The following is a 17,234-nucleotide window of genomic DNA, read 5'->3' on the forward strand; positions in this document are numbered from 1 at the left end:
CACTTAATTCCTGAGATTAAATTTCAACAGCACCTCTTTTTCTGCATAATAAAGAAATGCTGCTCTAGTAAATGAAAGATATGTCCACAGCCCTCTTTAGACTTGAACTAAGTAATAAATGTGTAAATTACAGAAAAAGTTATGGGACCCACTGTAGAAATAATGATAATAATAATATTAAAATTCTCGAGTAGAAGGTGAAAAAAACAGGAAAAGACTTTTCTGTCACTTTTTAAAATCTATTACTCATTTACTCTGGTGTAGTATAAATGACCGTGGGGAGCAACAACTTTGGCAGAATACAGTTAAAAATCCAATATTTAACCCTCCATTCACATTTACCAAAGCTGTTCAGCTGGCCACATTGAGGTCCGAGGCGTGCCCCTGGACCTTATATTTGACACCCATTGGGCTGTTTTTGTCTTCGTTGGTGTAAAACGTGTGTATAGACGAGCATTACAAGGCCTATACTTTACATAATTGCTATTTCAGACATAGAACTGGAACGTAAACGCGGGTTAGCTTAAATTTAGGACTTCGTAGCCTCTGGCTTGTTCCTTAGTCACCCTCACGGTGACCCTAAGCGAGTTACTCTATGATAATATAGGTCATGTTTTTGTTGTTGTTTTTTTAAACTAACTCACTTACTAAAGTTTCTTCAGTCGTGGGGGGCATGTAGGTGTTAATACCAATTTTACATTCCGTGTGTACCCGACTCATAACGTCACGGGTCGCCACGGGTCACGTTTTTTTTTTACTTTAGGTAACACAGGTGCGGCCCAGGATTGGCTGGGAGCGCCGTGATTGGCACAAAGTATGGCCAATGGGCGCTCTTTCCGTCGATTCCGTGGGAATGGTCGCTGCCGATTGGCTGTACGGAGCTGGAGTGGGCGGGCCGCGTTAAGTAATTTGGGCCGAGTTCAGAGTGAGAGACCTGCCTAAGTTCTAATATTTCCGACACTTTTCAGGAGCGCTTAGACACGTTTAAGCACCGCCCGGCCCTCCAGGATTGTGCACTTTCACGGGAGAAAACATGACCACTGAAATCCCAGAGATTTTCAGGACTCTTCTTGAGCATCCGTTCACTCTTCCAAACTTTGATGACAATGGTAAGTGACAGCCAAATGTAGCTGTGGTTAAGTTAAAATTCAGAAAATTAAGAGAGAGATTTACCACGCAGACGGCTTATCTGAAGCGAGAAACTGATTTTGAGGAAATTCAGGAACTTTTGCTCAAACTGCGTGTTTGTTGCGTAATCCTAGTCAGCTGAGCCGCATGAGACAGCGGGGAGCTGCTCCTTGGCTGGATTTAGAAGCTAAAAGTTGGCGGAATTTAACAGAAAATGTGGACTAAATTACTAAATAGACAGAATTTAAAAAACGATACTGTAGCACACAAGCAGGTACTGATCCTTTCTTTGCGGTGGTAAAGACCGCTCAGTGTTTAGTTTAAAATTAGTTGAGCTTTAGTGGTCACTGGATTTCTATAAGGGGAGATATGTTGATAAAGCTAAACACCCTGAAATAAGATCACCTGCTGTTTTTCATGATCATCGCGTTGCAGGCTAATATAAATGCTGTCATTCGTGGTTGTAACGGATTAGTAACAACGCCTCTTTTGAATGAAAGCTCCAGTAAGCAGACTCAGATCGACCTGCAAATCAGATCAGTATCTAACACCCACTGATCCTCTGTGACCTGTGGTGGTTTTGTTGTTGCACAATTGCGCTCTGACACCGTCTCAGTGAGGAAAGCATGTTTGGTATGTGACTGCTGAAACATGCAGGTGTGTGAGACCACTGTGGCCCCTTTAAGCGAGCCTGCACGGGAGACGATGCCTGACATAATCTAGACTGACCGTTTTGGTTTTGTGTTTAACACCAACACAACAATCTCAGCGTGGGTGGCGTTTGAGGTCGATGTAATAAGTCTGTTTTCATTCCGTGGAAGTGATCACAGAAATATAATATCTTCAATTCGAGACCAAATGTCCCACTTTAACTGGACTGCACAGTAATCACTCAGGCTGGGTTTTTAAATGGGGCCATTGCAGTACTAATTTGACTCATGAAGCAGAAGCAGTTTTTTTTGTTGTTGTTGCTGCTGTGCTGCATAGTATGTTTCACTTGTTGTTGTATGAGAGAAGTCAGATTAGGTTACGGCTTCAAGTGCTTTAAAATGTAATTTTTGGGTGAATTGCCCCTTTATGCGGTGTGATGAATCAGTAGTTAGTGGTGCTGGGCTCAAACCCAGGATAAGATCTTGAATATTTCTTTTGGGAGCAGAAACTGGGGAGCGTGTAATGTCATCTTTGTGGAGTCTGCATGGGTTCTGTCACAGTCCAAAGGCATGCATGGGGTTACATTAATTAGTGACTCTGATTTGTCCATAGGTAATGAATGGCGTGAATGGTTGTCAAGTAGTCTGCCTGTTGTCCTGTGACAACTGGGATAGGCTGCAGCCCCACCCCAACCCCCCTGAACTGGATAAGTGGAAGAAAATGGGCGGATTGGTTCTATATATTAAATTTGGCCAATTATAGAGTCTTTGGTCTTTGCAGACCATGAGGGAGCAAGTGGTAAATTTACAGCAGGCGAGAGTACTCTGCTGCTCTGTGTCTAATTAAGTAGCTTAATGCACCTCAAGTCAGAGCACCTTTCATTAGAGAGATTCAGGAGCTTCATATTTTCCACCTTTAGTTTTGATCAGAGACTAAATCCTCCCCACCATCGAGGTCAGGGAATGAGCCACTCTCCAGCTGCTCCTTGCTAGAGGGGCTGTGTTCCTTCTTTAAAATACCTTTGATGGTGATTTACTGCTTTCATGTCAGGTGGCATGCTCGGCCAGCTCACGTTTTTTCTTTTTCTTCTTTGTAAACTCACGTGTGACTTATCAGGGAAGTTTCGATGTCTTTCATGCTCGAAAATTCTTCCGCCAAGTGTCGAGAGACTGAGAGAGAGCATTTTGATAAATGCACAGGCATTATTGATGCTGTGTGTAAATTTATTGAGCCAAAGAAAATTTGGGCTTATTGCTGTATTTTGGGAATCCTCAGACTTTTAGCTGGACCTGTTATTCTTTTCAAACTTTCTGTCCTATATACACGGTTACAATAGTGCATTCTAACATTTAACATGACCAGAGGGGCAGACAGATCCTGATGAAGGACTGCACCAAGGGTCAATATAAAACAGATTATTATATGGAGGTAGAAATTTCATGATGACATATATAATAACGCTCAGGTGTGTACTGCATGTCGTACATACTGATCATAAATAGAACCCGTGTGTACCACAAGACAGACGCAAATAACCAGGATGGATCAGATCTCACATTCGTCTTTGTGTGTTTCTCCAAAGCCAAAGATTTTGATGTGAGGACTTCGAAGACGCTTTTTTTCTCTGCCACTTTTAGCTGGGCTGTGTGTTAGATTAGGAAGGGGTGGGAGTTGTCTACATGAGGACATAACATGAAGGTCAAATAAAGTAGTTTCTTATATGTTCTTGTCCACCACCTCTAATGCATACTGTCTACACACACTTAGATTATTTTGCCCTAAAATCACACGGAGCTGTACAGACCACAAATACTTTGTGGTTAAGTGTCATATATAATAAGTGGGACAAAGTTCAGTGTGACCACCTATAGCAGATGACCTTGGGGGATCGTTTTTGTTTTTATTGCTGTGACACAAACGCAGGAAAAAACTCCCTCTCCCACTAAGGACAATAAATCCGTGCCTTGTCGGAGGAAAGCATGCATGTAGCTGCCCTTTGCAGGTTGCCTTACTGAATACTTCATGTTAGTGCACACTTTGGAGGGCGCACTGATGTAAATAACATGTGTCTATTTAAATGCCTTTTTGCATAAGAAAACAGGATGTGGATTTTAACCGTGTTTATGCTGAAAATCAAATGAACGCACATCCTGTTTTGTGTCCAAGCGTGCTCAGTTTGTTTTCCATGAGTGAAATGGAAAAATCCTCTTTTCTTTCTCAGCAGGATATGATTTGCTTCAATCTCTACATCATTCAGATTATTGCTTATTTATTTGTTTTTTACCACCACATATTTAAAAAGAGGGAAAAAGTTGTTTACGTATGCTTAAAGGCGATGTGGGACAATTATCAGCCACCACGATCGTGATTAAGCTTTCTGCGGTGCAGCAGAGACATGCACATCGTTGCCCCTGGGTCTTCTGCTTAGCTGCAGCAGCATAGCCCACACCAACTAAACCTCAAGGTGCTGCTCCTCTGTCCAATAACACTTTGGCACTGCAGCACCGCCCTTCTTGCTCACGCCTGCGTGCGAGCCACAAAGACACATCGCAGCGTCATTGGATGAAACCGGGCGATATGTAAGAACGGCTTCTGCACGTGTGTTTGCATGTGAGTGGGGCAGGCTTGGAGAATCAGGACATGGACGGAACAGTTTGTTCCACTTTCTGTGCAGTTTTTTTTCTTTTTTGTTTTTCTGTCAAAGTATTAAATTAATATAATGTTCCTTTATTTCTGATTAATGTCTGATTTGGGTTGGATGGTTATAGTTATTGCTTTTTCACTTTTCGTAATTTTATAAAAGGTGCTATAAACCTTCACTGTCTGTATTTATGTGATCATATAACATTAAAAGAACTGGAAAGAAAGCTAAATAACTGAATAAGGGTAGAAAAAATCGGGTTAAAATACGTTTTGTAATAGTTTTTTATATCGTATTTAGGTGAACTCGGTCAACCAATGAGAGTGCAGTTACGGGACCATGCCCCCTCGCGCTGTAATATTAATATTCATGAGGTCAGACTCAGCCGGCCAATCAACACAAAGCAAGCAGGACCTTTTTTCACAAGGAGGCGCGGTTTGTTCTAAAAACAAAAAAACAGAAATCTTCAGATTGCCACAGTTACTGAGGAAGTGGGTTAGTGAGCCTCTCTTGGATGCTTTCGCGGATAAAATTTCGCTTGAGCGGATTCAGTGGATTTTAAAGCAGTCTGTCACAGCGGTTCAGCGGGCTGAAGAACTGCCGTTATCAAGCTAACCCGCCGTGTTTGCATCTTTTTTGTACTTGCTCCGCGGTGAACTTTAGATAATAAAGACACAATAAAAAAAGAATTTAAAAAATGTCTGGAGAGCCACTTCTCGTCACGGTGGAGACTGCCGCTGGGGCCCCGAGTTCATTCCCGCTGGTTTTGAAGAAAATAATGGAAATGCCTCCGCCGAATATACTGGACGGAGACGACGGTAAGCGCAGAGCTGATGAAGAGGAAGAGGCGAATGTCGGCTCTGAAACGAGTTCACCCGATTAAAGAGGCTGGAGAATAATAAAAATATTTATTAAAAATAGTCTTCTTATCATAATAGTGTAGCAGCCTGTATACAGTTGGTGCTGCGTGTGCTAACATATCCGAGCGGATATTAATTTGCAGCGCTAGCTGCAGTCGCTATGTACCCTAGAAAGGCCTCTTCTTTTCTCCTGGGTCCGACTCTACTCAGCATCCAGACTTTTCTAGACACGCCCCTAAGTTTAAATGCAGTTATTTTGTTGTTGTTGACGCGAGGCACCCTTTCTCCGGTTAAAACAAAGTGATATTTTGATGATAACAACTGGTTGTAAGTCAATAAGCGTGATAACACGACCTGGTTGTTTTTTCCCCCCACTGTGTGTTCACTGTGGACATGAGTCCTTCAGTTTAAAAACCGCATAACTGAATCATAGTCAGTCCAGTGTTGCTGCTGTCGTCCTGTATACTATAGGGTGTCAGGATCCTTAAAATAGTTTTCTACAGAACAGTGACAGAGGTGATGGTGGGAGGGGGAGGAGATTTTACTGTAACACACTGGATAGTTTGGGGTAGAAACAAAGAGAAGAAAAGATCCTCTTTCTCAGCACTGAGAAAGCTGTGTTTTCTATGTCAAGGCAAAAAACTCCTTATGTGTGTAAACATAAACATATATATATATCTTTCCTGTTTCAGACACCGACAAGGAAAAGCTGTGTCTTGGAGACACCGGTGACCTGGGCGGAGGAGGGAGCGACATGGGTCCTTCAGCCGCTCTGACCCCAGCTATCTGGGAGAAAACCATCCCCTATGATGGTGAGAGCTTCCACCTGGAGTACATGGACCTGGAGGAGTTCCTCATGGAGAATGGCATCCCCACATCACTAGACGAGAACTCCTTAAAGGGCACCCCAGAAGGAAGCGCCATGAAGACGGAGAACCAAAAGGCTACGTCCTCTGCACAGACAAAGATCACCAAGCCAGTGTCTCCAATGACTCTGCTGCCCATTCAGGAGCTGGACAAGAGCCACGAGGAAGTGGTGATCATCACAAAGAGTGATTCTGACATCACCTCTGATGTTGTTACAGGTGAGGCTCCTCTTGGCTCTGTATGATGTCAGAGAGAGTGTTTATGGGGGCCAGAAGGAAGTTGCTTACACTTTTGGATGATCAAGGGCCAGTAGAAGATAAGGCTTATTTTGAACTGTGACTCATGCAAAGCTACTCTAGCACAATCTAAGAATAAAAATACAAAGTTTTTAGAGAAGTATAATTGTATAATAATGTAAAAATCCAGCTTGACTTTTCCTAAATACAGGTAATAATGCGTACTTGTATTTCATATTTGGTTCTGTCATGATGTTAGCGAAACAGGATACGCTGTGATCTAACAATGTCACTCAATCCTGAAACAAGCCATGGGTGGTAACTATTCTGGCGAGACAGCAGAAATAGAAGCTAGTGCAGCCGCATACTGGAGATTGCAGACTTTACAGTTGGTGTCTCATGTTTCTGTTTTTGTGTTTCTTATCTGTGTGCTCAGAGGTGACCACTGACAAGGACAGGGTGACTCCTGAGCCCATCAGCCCTGAGGAAATTGAGGTTGAGGTCAACTACGAGCCAGATCCTACAGATTTGGTCCTGTCGAGCGTGCCCGGGGGCGAACTGTTTGACCCGCGCAAACACAAGTTCTCTGAAGATGATCTCAAGCCACAGCCTATGATTAAGAAGGCTAAGAAGGTGTTTGTACCCGACGAACAGAAGGTACGCTGGCAACTGGATGGGGAAAACCACAAAAAAATGCGCTTTCAGTCTAGCAGGCCGCTTCATTGTGTTTATGTGCCTCGTGGCAAATCGGTAAAACAGGAAGACAGTCGGTCTAGTATAATCACACTAGAAACATTCCTCTGTCGTCTCTTTGACTGCTGTAAAGTAATATATTGGAAGAACTGTTTGTACTGTATAGTAGCGTGCTACTATGTGTGTATATATATATATATATATATATATATATATATATATATATATATATATATATATATGTATGAAGAACAGTGATTGTTTACCAACCTCAGATCAGAAAATCCCATTTCCTTAAAGCAGTTCTTCTTTTACTGTAATATAATATGATTCAAAACATGGAAAAGAAATGATAAATAGACTGGCAATTATATGTCAACTTTCCAGTCATTCACTCATCGCTTTATTCTAAGCTGTCAGTGCTGTGTCTAATATACACGCTCTCACTTGCATGTATTGGGGTAATTTGGGATTACTGTTAATAACTGATAAAAATGAAAGGGTGAGGCATGTGAGCTTGTTTTTTTAAAATGTTATTTATTTTTGAAGGAGGGAATGCTAGCAAACATTTTAGAGTCACTGCCTGAAATAAACAGGAATTTTTTTTAAAGTTTTTTTTTAAACAAACAAAACTTTCTATTTATTTTTGTGTGGTTTGGAATTTCATCAGTGTTGGAGGTTTGAAAAAGGATCTGTTGTTGAGTTCTGCGGCTCACCATGACTCAGCAATCTTATAATCTTGAAATCAGTTTTTTCCCTGCTTCCCGCTCCCCCAGAAGAACGCTGGTTTTGTTTACAGGGACAAAGGAGCTTGGCTGTCAGCCATATTTGCAGGATTAGGGGAACATGGGCGAGATTCAGGCTAAAGTGTGCTGATTAGAATAAAGAACACGCAGTAAGTAAGCTGTTTCTTTCCTGTTTTACTCCCCCAGGATGACAAATACTGGCAGAGGAGGAAGAAGAACAACTTGGCAGCTAAACGTTCCCGCGATGCCCGCAGGCTGAAGGAGAACCAGATCACTGTCCGAGCTGCGTTCCTGGAGCGTGAGAACACGGCGCTGCGGACGGAGGTGGCCGAGCTGCGGAAGGAATGCGGCCGCTACAAGAACGTTTTGGGCCGATATGAAAACAAATACGGACCACTGTAAGGGATGAGGAAAACACACATGAAATACACAAAAGGACATGCAAACCGAACAGTGTCAATATTTAGAAAGATAGATATTTTTAAGACCTGATCTTTTGCCATGTGACCGGATACAAACCTACCGTACCGCTGAAGAGAGAGATGGCCTTAGCCAGAAGAGAGGGGGAGGAAGAGGGGAGAATGAGACCCCTGTATAGCCTACACTGTGATGAAAATCCGTCAGGGGGGTTGATTTGAATAATTGTGAGTGTATTTGGTGAAAAAACCTGCTTACATTTGAGTCACAATAACGTGAGAATGAGTAAAACAGCAGAGGCTTTCCTCTCATGTGGTACCTAAGAAGGTAAAGGGAGAGGAGCCTAAAGCCTCACTCAGCCTTCATGTTGGATATTCTGCTTTACAATAACTTCTTGGTAGTCCCACACACCGGCCTTCAGAGCTGCCAGTTGCTGATGGAAACATTGCTTAATACTGGCCTCTCTTCTCCTCCCTCCCTTCCAATGTCATTCATCCTTGTTCTCTTCTCTTTTAAGAGCGGTGCCAGATGACGAATAGACAACAGTTGATTTATTCATTTATTTTTTCTAATGAATAAATAAATCAGACCTTTGGTTGGTACGTGGAAGAAGAGGATAAAGAACAGAAGAGCATGTGTGAGGGCCGATGCTGCCAGCGAGATGTCATAGCATGTTAAGATATCAATATGTTCTTTTTTTAATTATTATTATTATTATTATATTTAGCATCTGTGCAAGTGAGAGGGGTGTGTGAGGATATACAAGTGCTTCTTTGGTGCACCTCGCTTCTGAGGTGTCATTTTTTTATCATGTTTTGTACGCCTGATGCCGAGATGAGATTGTTTGTGATGTTCGGGGTTTGATTTTACATACAGTAGGGTTTTTTTTTTGTTTTTTTTTTAAGGTAGCACATGTAATGGTTTAGGCTACATGGCTTCCTTATTGGGGGTTGCAGGTTGCTTCCAGCAGTTTTCATAGCAGTTTTATATCATAATATAAGAGATCGTGCAAAGAGTTGGGCTTTTCTTTACCCATGAAGACTTCGTTTTTTTGACTGTGACATTTCCAATAACCTAAAAGCTTCTTCAGGGGATTCCTGTGACTTGGCAGGAAACAACAAACAAACAAAAAAAGCACCCATGTTCACTTTTCTTCATGTATAAGCTTTCTACTAGCGGCGGCTCAGAGCTGTACATAAACGCTTGGTCGTCCCCGTTTCTGTGCGTGTCGCTCTCGTGCTGTGTCCCTCACAGAGTCGTTGCCTCTCTGCGGGTCGTCGATGTGGACTTGTCCATTTTCTGTCAGCAACACTTCAGAAGTGTCTGTGTAGAATCTACTGATGCATGCACTGTAAATAGCTCAGGCTAATGTAATACATTAAAAAATGTATTTAGCATCATAAACCATACATACAGTGCTGTTTGAGTTTTTGAAGAATCTTTATTTACCATTTACACCTGCTTCCGTATTACAGGTTTTCTGTCCAACAAGTTTTGTGTCGAAACACACCGAGTGTCTCTTCAGTCTCCGTAACACAGACTGTTGTGGGACGCCTCTTTAAACCCTTTGAGTGTTTTCTACGTCTGAAGCCATTTCAATGCAGCGAGCAGTCTGCCAGTTTACAGTTAACTTTGCATCCAAACTACAGCTGTGACTTACCCGCCGGTTACTTTGCTGTCCACTTTTGACAAAAAAGGGAAAGCTGTTTATTTTTCTTTCGCTGCAGGGCTTCCGTATCTATAACTGTTCTCACTTTGTGACCTAAATAAAAGTGAACATTGTGTTCTTTACAATTTTTTTTCCGTTTTTTTAAAAAACAGCTTCTTCTTAATGAATGGGCGTGTGCATTTTTGTGAAGTAAAACTACAAGTAGGATTTTTGTGTAAATATTCCAGACCTCTTTAACAGAAAATTGTTTCACTCCAAGCTTCAGTAATTCTAATCAGATTATCCTTAAAAGGTCTCTAAATGTGTCTTTTTTTTCTTAAATCACATTTTTTAGACTGATTCTGGTGTAACTGGTAATGAGCTTTTTTTTTTTTTTTTTGGACTCATTGGAGTTTTTTTGTTGCAATGGTTGTTGCAGCTGCCTTCTCAGGAACAGGTCATTTAGCTAAGTTTGTTGTGTTTTTTAACCTTTCTGGTTACATCTTTGTGTTTCTTTGTAAAGAAACATCTTTGAGTGTGGCAATCTTTTGCCTTGTATATACATTATGTAAGATTAAAGCCTTGTTGACCGAATTCTTTGAGTCTCTTGTTTCTTTTTATTTTTTATGCCATCTTATTGTCATGACTGCAGTATCTGAGGAAAACCTGGAAGGACAACTTTCAACTTTGGTACAAACGTTTACTTGAACCCAAGAATGAACTGCTTGGTGTTTGAAAATCATCCGGACCTCATAAAACACAATTTTGTATAAATTATAAGGGTTCACACAATTTTCTTAAGATCAAATAATTAAAATCAAGTTTTCTTGATGTTATTTAAGGCCATACCTCAGGAACAGGGGGCACATTAGTGACCGTAGTTCACTGTATTTTTTTGGGTCATGAATGGATTTGAGTGAATGAAAATGACTATTCTGATTCTTGACAGATTTAAAGCTATTGTTGAAATAGTGACGCACTGAGCCTCTAAACTAATCTGCCATTTAAATCAACTGTGTTCGATCAAGGACACATGTAAAACCTGCAGGACACCAGCCCTTGAGGCCTGGAATTCCCACCCTGTTCTAAAGCAACCCAGGTGGTGCTGCTGAGAGGAACTACAGGAAATGTCAGTAAACATGTTCAGTATCTCACATATTACTGCAGTATGTCAGATTGATTCCTTTGTCTTTTTTCCTTCCCTCACCCACAGCTGAAAGTGGAGGTTTCTTTTTTTTCGTTTTTTCTTCCCACTGTTGCTAAGTACTAGCTCATATGGGGTCATCTGAAGGCTGGGGTTATTGTACAATGTTTACCTTACAATATAGGGCAACTGTTGTTGTGATTTGGCGCTGTATGAATAAAATTTAGTTCTACTGAAGAGCTGATTGTTAAAAAATAGATATTTTCTTATTTGGTTTTTAACAGGCTTGACATCTAGTGACCCAGAACAAATTTGTATTGGTTTTCAGCGACTCTTTAAATTTTGTGGCGTTTCCTATAAAGAGTGTTTTTTTTAACCAGATGTGTTTAGTGGAGTTTTATGTATGCATGCATAATCAGAGAGTATAAGAAACAGGAAGTCATTGCAATCATTGCTTTCATGTAAGGTAACTAATACTCCTCGGCTTACTGTACATGGACCCAAACCACAATATAAGAGAGAGACTGAAGCCCCTCACTGAAAGAGGTCAAGGGTTAAAGGGGGTTTCTTTTACTCGCCACCCATCTGTACCTTTTTAAATCATTACTAAAAACAGATCCTGACATTTTTTACACTGAAAATGTTATTTCATTTTGGCTCTTGCCCCTGTGTTCAGCAGTCCACAGAAAGTGGGAGTATTTATACCATTAATGGTAACAGCTCAGGTCTTTGTGTATAAAAAGCATCATGCATTGCCAGCTGGAAGAAGAAGCTAAGAGAAGAGAAGAGAACGAAGACACTGAGATTTAGCAAACACTGCCACTGACTCACTGCTGATGTTAAGAGGGAAAACGTCCTGAGCAGATTTTGTTAAGAGGAAAAACCTCAACAAGTAACAAGACAGACTTCACATCAAAATGGAATCAAAAGCTCAGAGTTGTTTAGTGAGCTTTAATTTAAAAAAAATCCTTTCCAGTGACACCTCTTCATTTCCCCATTTTTATGACGTGTTCACTGATTATTTAAAAATCTTGAACACCAACAAAGCAGTCATAGAAAAAAAGTATAAAATTGAGTTTTATTGACAAATCAAACAAAGGTTTTTTTGTGAGTTTTAAAGAAAATCTGAAAGACTAAACGTTGCACTGGGTCGTCGTGGTCGTGTTCACCTCTTCTTGAAGCCGTACTTCTTTCGTTCATAGAACAGATCTGTTTTGGAGCTGCCCAGGTTTACAATCTTAGGACATCCATCTCGCTGGAGAGAGAGAAAGAAATTTTTTATCTTAAAGAACAAGTCTCTTGGATATTTTGCTGCTTCAGTATCCAGTGTCAAAGTGAAGAGAGGAGCGGGAAACTCACATCTTTCTCCTGGATGGTGCATTCTTTGCAGTAGTAGGCGTCAGACACACCAGGCCCTCCACATATGACGCAGCGCCCCTGATAGGAGCCGTAGTTACACTCATCGCAAATACGCACCAGTGTGCACGGTCTCACGTAGGAATCACAGATGACACACTTTCCATCACCTGGACAGAGAAGAGAGGAAGAAGAAAGGTTTAAACTTATACTGGAGGAATTTGAGTTTAGAGTTGTTTGTGTATTTTGTTTTCTTTTGGACTAAATAGACAATAACAATAACAATTTACAGATATAGTGACTATGTTGACTGTAGAGTGTACAAATAAAACAACAGCAATAAAATTAATGATTAAAACTAGAGATTAACATCTATACTCTGGCTTATTTTCAAAAGCAGGGATTTAAAAGTCTGTAGTTTTAGAGATTTGAAAGAAACACAGGGTAAGTAAATATTACTGGTGTAATAAATTAAAAACACACACAGATTAAATCCTGATTGTTATGAACGTGGTTATAAAAATAAAATTAGCTGATTAAACTTGTAGTTAAATAAATGAAACAAAAATATGACATAAACAGACCTTAACACTAGTTTAAAACACATGCCGCTTGTTGTTCCAGATATTACTCACAGATAAAAACACTTACATTTCTCACAGAGTCTCCCGATAGCTGCGGGATAGAAACAAAACAAAGTGAGTCAATGTGACAGGAATTCACACAAAAAACAAACCCCACTTTCTTCTAGTTACGATACCCTTCTAGCCACCAGAGCCCACAGACCTGCAAACACTTCCAGGCTAACACATTTTCAATGAAATCCACGCCATGTTAGCATGGATGCTAACGCTATGACCTACGAAACAACAACAAGGGACTTCCGGCTGCAGCAAAATCCACTGTGCCGAATACTGAAACGTAAAATGAGTCCAAACTTACCAACACCAGCTTGTTTTCGACAGAAGATCAAATCTGGATGATGTTTAGCCATCTTAGGTTTACGTAAGTAAAGCGCTTCTCTTTCTTTTTCTTCTTCTTCTGCTGCTGCAGCTGGTTTTTCTTCTTCTTTGTCGTTTTTGGCGGTTGGCAAACAACGATGTGGTACATTACCGCCACCAACTGTCCACAAGTGTGGACCGGAATTCGCTCATATCAAATAATCGGAAAATAAATACAATAAATAAATACTACAGGATATATATATGTCCTCATATCCTTTCACACAAATGAGTTTGTTTTAGAAACTGAAATAAAGCCATAAAACTTTCACATCTAGAATTCCTTTGCAATAAATCCTTTATATCTAGCTTAATCCCCCCAGATTTTGAATCAGTTGTGTTCTTTCTTCCTGTAATTTTGATTTTGGTTTAATTTATTCCACGGCGATTACATTTCCCTGTTTGATGTTGCCCTATAATGAATAGCGTACTGTTTAATCCAGTGTGGCCAGATCTGAATCAAGATATTATTGTCTCCTCTCTCCTGGTCCTCCCTGTGCTTCTCATGTTTCTTGTTTTCCTTTGAATAGAATAAAACCATCTCCCTGTCCTCTCCTCCTCCCACAGCTTTTTGCCCTATTTCCCACATTATCTGTTTTATTGTGCTCTTCATTTCAGCGTTGCTAATACTGATATTTAAACTTGATCTCCTTTAGCAGCCTAATATTAATTTGATCTATTTGGATTTCTATTGTTTTCCAGGTTGCTGTCCATCCAAAGCTCTTTGACTCCTTTACCTCCTTCTGCCAACAAGGTTTAATTGTTTCCATTGTGGGGTGATCTTTTCATGGGAAAAAATTGAAGATATGACACACTGATGCAATGTGAAGTAGTCAGTGTACAGCTTGTATAACAGTGTAAATTTGCTGTCACCTCAAAATAACTCAACATACAGCCATTAACATCTGAACTGCTGGCAACAAAAGTGAGTACACACCTAGGTGAAAATGTCCAAACTGTCCCCAAAATATCAATATTTTGTGTGGCAACCATTATTTTCCAACACTGCCTTAAAGCGTTATGGCTTGCTAATCACCTGCATGTGCTCCAGAGCAGTGCATCTCGAGATGCTTGACGATTTCTCTCCAGATTCCTTCATCAACTCCTTACGTGCATTCATAGCCATCAGAGGTACAGTTCTCCGGATAAGATGCAATCAAGGCACAAACTATGTCGGCACAAGCAATGATTTACTGAAGAATTTAAAGAAATACATCAAGCAAAACTTTGAAAACTGGACCGCGAGTTTCTCATCAACACCCCAGCACGTAGTCATATGAGTGGTGTCTGGGAAAGACAAATTCGCATTCGCAAAGTGTACTCACATCAGTTCTTGAACAATGAGCCAAACAACTTGACAGCTCCTCTCTAAGGACATTCCTGTATGAAGTCATGGCAGTGATTAATAGCAGACCATTGGCTACTGACCAACTATGTCATACCTATGGTTGTCCCCACACCTAGGGACACCTTGCTGTCCTCTGCATACTGCTGCTATATGCCCATATCTCTGACCTTTGTAGCATCTAGAGAGGGAGGGATATATGGCCTATCTGTAAAACACATGCATCCTATTTTGACTTTTTCTGGAAGGGTAGGACCTTGAAACTTAAACATCACTGACAAGCTATCAACTCTTTCCCCATTGACTGTTCTTAATAGTCTTTTAACTCGACTCACTTCCAGACCTTGAATGCTCCGTTTTAGTTTTTCAGGATTCTCATCCACCGGAATCCCTGTTATGACCCTCTTGTTGTTTTATTCTCTCCTTCAGGCATCCTTTCTACTACATCTTTATACATATGTTCTCAATACGCATTATTATTTTTTTCCTCCTCCCTCTTACGTGCTATCAACAAGTTCCTGTCTCTTAGGATTCTTGCTTGTTGGACATCCCCTATCTTCTTTTTCAGTTCCCTCGATACTGCACTTGGACTTAACTGCATGTTCTCATCCTCCTTCCTAAACTTCAGTATTATTTTGAATTCCTCTCTTACTATCGTCTTCCGAACTACAGCACTCCCTTCATCTGAACTTCTGCTATCGCCCGTTTCTAATTTGGCATTCCAACCAAATTTTCATCCTCTCCCCACTTACTACCTCGTCCTCGTCCTTTCCTACCTACCTTATCATCCTCATCCTCTACCTGAGTTGACATTTCAGTCCTGTCACAAGCCAGCTTATGCCATCCGCTGTCCACCTTCTTGCCCAGCTGCTGAGCTCGGCAGCACCACCCGAGTCCTTGCTCCGGATCATAACATAGAAAATTGGGGGCAATTTGACCAGTTCAATTCAGTTATTCAAATAATCGCTAGCTGCAACAGTAAAGTGGTTTACATGTGAATGAATCAATAGGTATGAGTCCATGATCTAATATGCAGTCAGGGGAAAAAGAAAGTTCACCCTTACTGAAGCAGTCATGTGAATTCAGAAGGATGTTCTCTGTTTCGTCATCGTCAGGTTGTTTCTCAGTCGTTGTTTTTCCTGCTTTGTGCTTTTGTTTCAGTTACTGTTACTTCAGTTTACCACGGGCCCCGCTGTTCCCTGTGTGTTGTCAAGCCTCTGCCTGTGATGTTACCCGATTTTAGTTATTTCCTGTTTCATTTTGGCAACCTTTGTCTTGTGCGTTTGGTATTTCGTTTTACCTTCCCTGTCTTCTTTTCCTCATTAGATGCAGTTGTGTTTCCTGTTACCTGATGTGTTTATATTGTGTCAGTCTCCCCTTTGTCATGCCCTCCCTGGATGGTTGTGTTTTTCCTTATTTCACGTTTCCCTGAGATTTCTAGTTTTTGTTATTGTTTGCTCCTGATGAACTCCTTGTTTTTTGTCTTTCTGAAAGTTGAGCATTAAAGCTGTCCTTTGAGCTGATGTTCTGTCTCAAGTTGTGCGTTTGTGTCCACATCCTGCCTGGCACACAGACGAATTTTGACACTCAGACTATACGGGCTTCAGCTAGCATGTTAAAGTTTATGACAGTACAATTAGTGTCATGGTTGGCTGTGTGGCAGGCAGGCAGGCAGGAAAAAGGACCCAAAATGCAGGACTCTTGGAGACGGAACTTTAAACTCAAAGCGCAGCTTTATTGCTGGGAAAAACAAAACAAAACTTTGGACAGATGAACTAAGGACTGAAACACTGGAAGAGGAATTCTAAACAGGAGCATGAGCCAAAGAGCAGGTCCGGAGGCCGACCGCGCGGGAGGCAGTGGCGGCAGCGACAGAGCAGGTCCGGAGGCCGACTACGCGGGAGGCAGTGGCGGCGGCGGCGACAGAGCAGGTCCGGAGGCCGACCGCGCGGGAGGCAGTGGCGGCGGCGACAGAGCAGGTCCGGAGGCCAACCGCGGGGAAGGCTGCGGCGGCGACGAGGCAGGTCCAGAGGCCGACCGCGCGGGAGGCAGTGGCGGCGGCGACAGAGCAGGTCTGGAGGCCAACCGCGCGGGAGGCAATGGCGGCAGCGACAGAGCAGGAGGCAGTGGCAGCGGCGACAGAGCAGGTCCAGAGGCTGACCGCGCGGGACGCAGTGGCGGTAGCGACAGAGCAGGTCCGGAGGCCGACTGCGCGGGAGGCAGTGGCGGCGGCGGCGACAGAGCAGGTCTGGAGGCCGACCGCGCGGGAGGCAGTGGCGGCGGCGGCGACAGAGCAGGTCCGGAGGCCGACCGCGCGGGAGGCAGTGGCGGCGGCGGCGACAGAGCAGGAGGCAGTGGCGGCGGCGACAGAGCAGGTCCAGAGGCTGACCGCGCAGGACGCAGTGGCGGTGGCGACAGAGCAGGTCCGGAGGCCGACCGCGCGGGAGACAGTGGCGGCGGCGGCGACCTCGTTCAGGGGCCGCCCTTGACGGTGATGACGT

The 17,234-nt window shown here is 42.3% G+C and overlaps 2 protein-coding genes across 3 annotated transcripts; one reads left to right on the forward strand and one right to left on the reverse strand.

The window, feature by feature from the left end:
* Nucleotides 1–929: 929 nt before the first annotated feature.
* tefa (TEF transcription factor, PAR bZIP family member a) lies at nt 930–10,481 on the forward strand. 2 transcript variants are annotated; one of them, XM_005448048.4, is made up of 5 exons: nt 930–1,109; nt 5,973–6,365; nt 6,820–7,040; nt 8,009–8,220; nt 8,757–10,481. In XM_005448048.4, exons 1-5 carry the CDS (start codon nt 1,034–1,036, stop codon nt 8,776–8,778), a joined length of 924 nt encoding a protein of 307 aa, XP_005448105.1. In that variant the 5' UTR covers nt 930–1,033; the 3' UTR covers nt 8,779–10,481. The 2 variants fall into 2 exon arrangements, with proteins under 2 accessions (XP_005448105.1, XP_005448104.1); XM_005448047.3 differs by lacking the exon at nt 930–1,109 and adding an exon at nt 4,881–5,238.
* A 1,609-nt stretch (nt 10,482–12,090) lies between these two features.
* On the reverse strand, nt 12,091–13,486 carry phf5a (PHD finger protein 5A). The gene is made up of 4 exons (XM_003438696.5): nt 13,330–13,486; nt 13,039–13,062; nt 12,391–12,557; nt 12,091–12,286 (listed from the first exon to the last, which is right to left on the reverse strand). Exons 1-4 carry the CDS (start codon nt 13,379–13,381, stop codon nt 12,197–12,199), a joined length of 333 nt encoding a protein of 110 aa, XP_003438744.1. The 5' UTR covers nt 13,382–13,486; the 3' UTR covers nt 12,091–12,196.
* Nucleotides 13,487–17,234: the final 3,748 nt, after the last annotated feature.

Source organism: Oreochromis niloticus, linkage group LG8 (genome assembly GCF_001858045.2).
Source record: "Oreochromis niloticus isolate F11D_XX linkage group LG8, O_niloticus_UMD_NMBU, whole genome shotgun sequence".
Classification (NCBI taxonomy): domain Eukaryota; kingdom Metazoa; phylum Chordata; class Actinopteri; order Cichliformes; family Cichlidae; genus Oreochromis; species Oreochromis niloticus.

Coding starts and splice junctions, on each gene's coding strand:
- phf5a (XM_003438696.5), bottom strand. CDS start 13,381: ATGGCTAAACATCATCCAGATTTGATCTTCTGTCGAAAACAAGCTGGT. Junction 13,063..13,329: donor TCGAAAACAAGCTGGTGTTG/GTAAGTTTGGAC, acceptor TCTATCCCGCAG/CTATCGGGAGACTCTGTGAG. Junction 12,287..12,390: donor GCACCATCCAGGAGAAAGAT/GTGAGTTTCCCG, acceptor CTCTCTCTCCAG/CGAGATGGATGTCCTAAGAT.
- tefa (XM_005448047.3), top strand. CDS start 5,118: ATGTCTGGAGAGCCACTTCTCGTCACGGTGGAGACTGCCGCTGGGGCC. Junction 5,239..5,972: donor TATACTGGACGGAGACGACG/GTAAGCGCAGAG, acceptor TTCCTGTTTCAG/ACACCGACAAGGAAAAGCTG. Junction 8,221..8,756: donor GAAAACAAATACGGACCACT/GTAAGGGATGAG, acceptor TTCTCTTTTAAG/AGCGGTGCCAGATGACGAAT.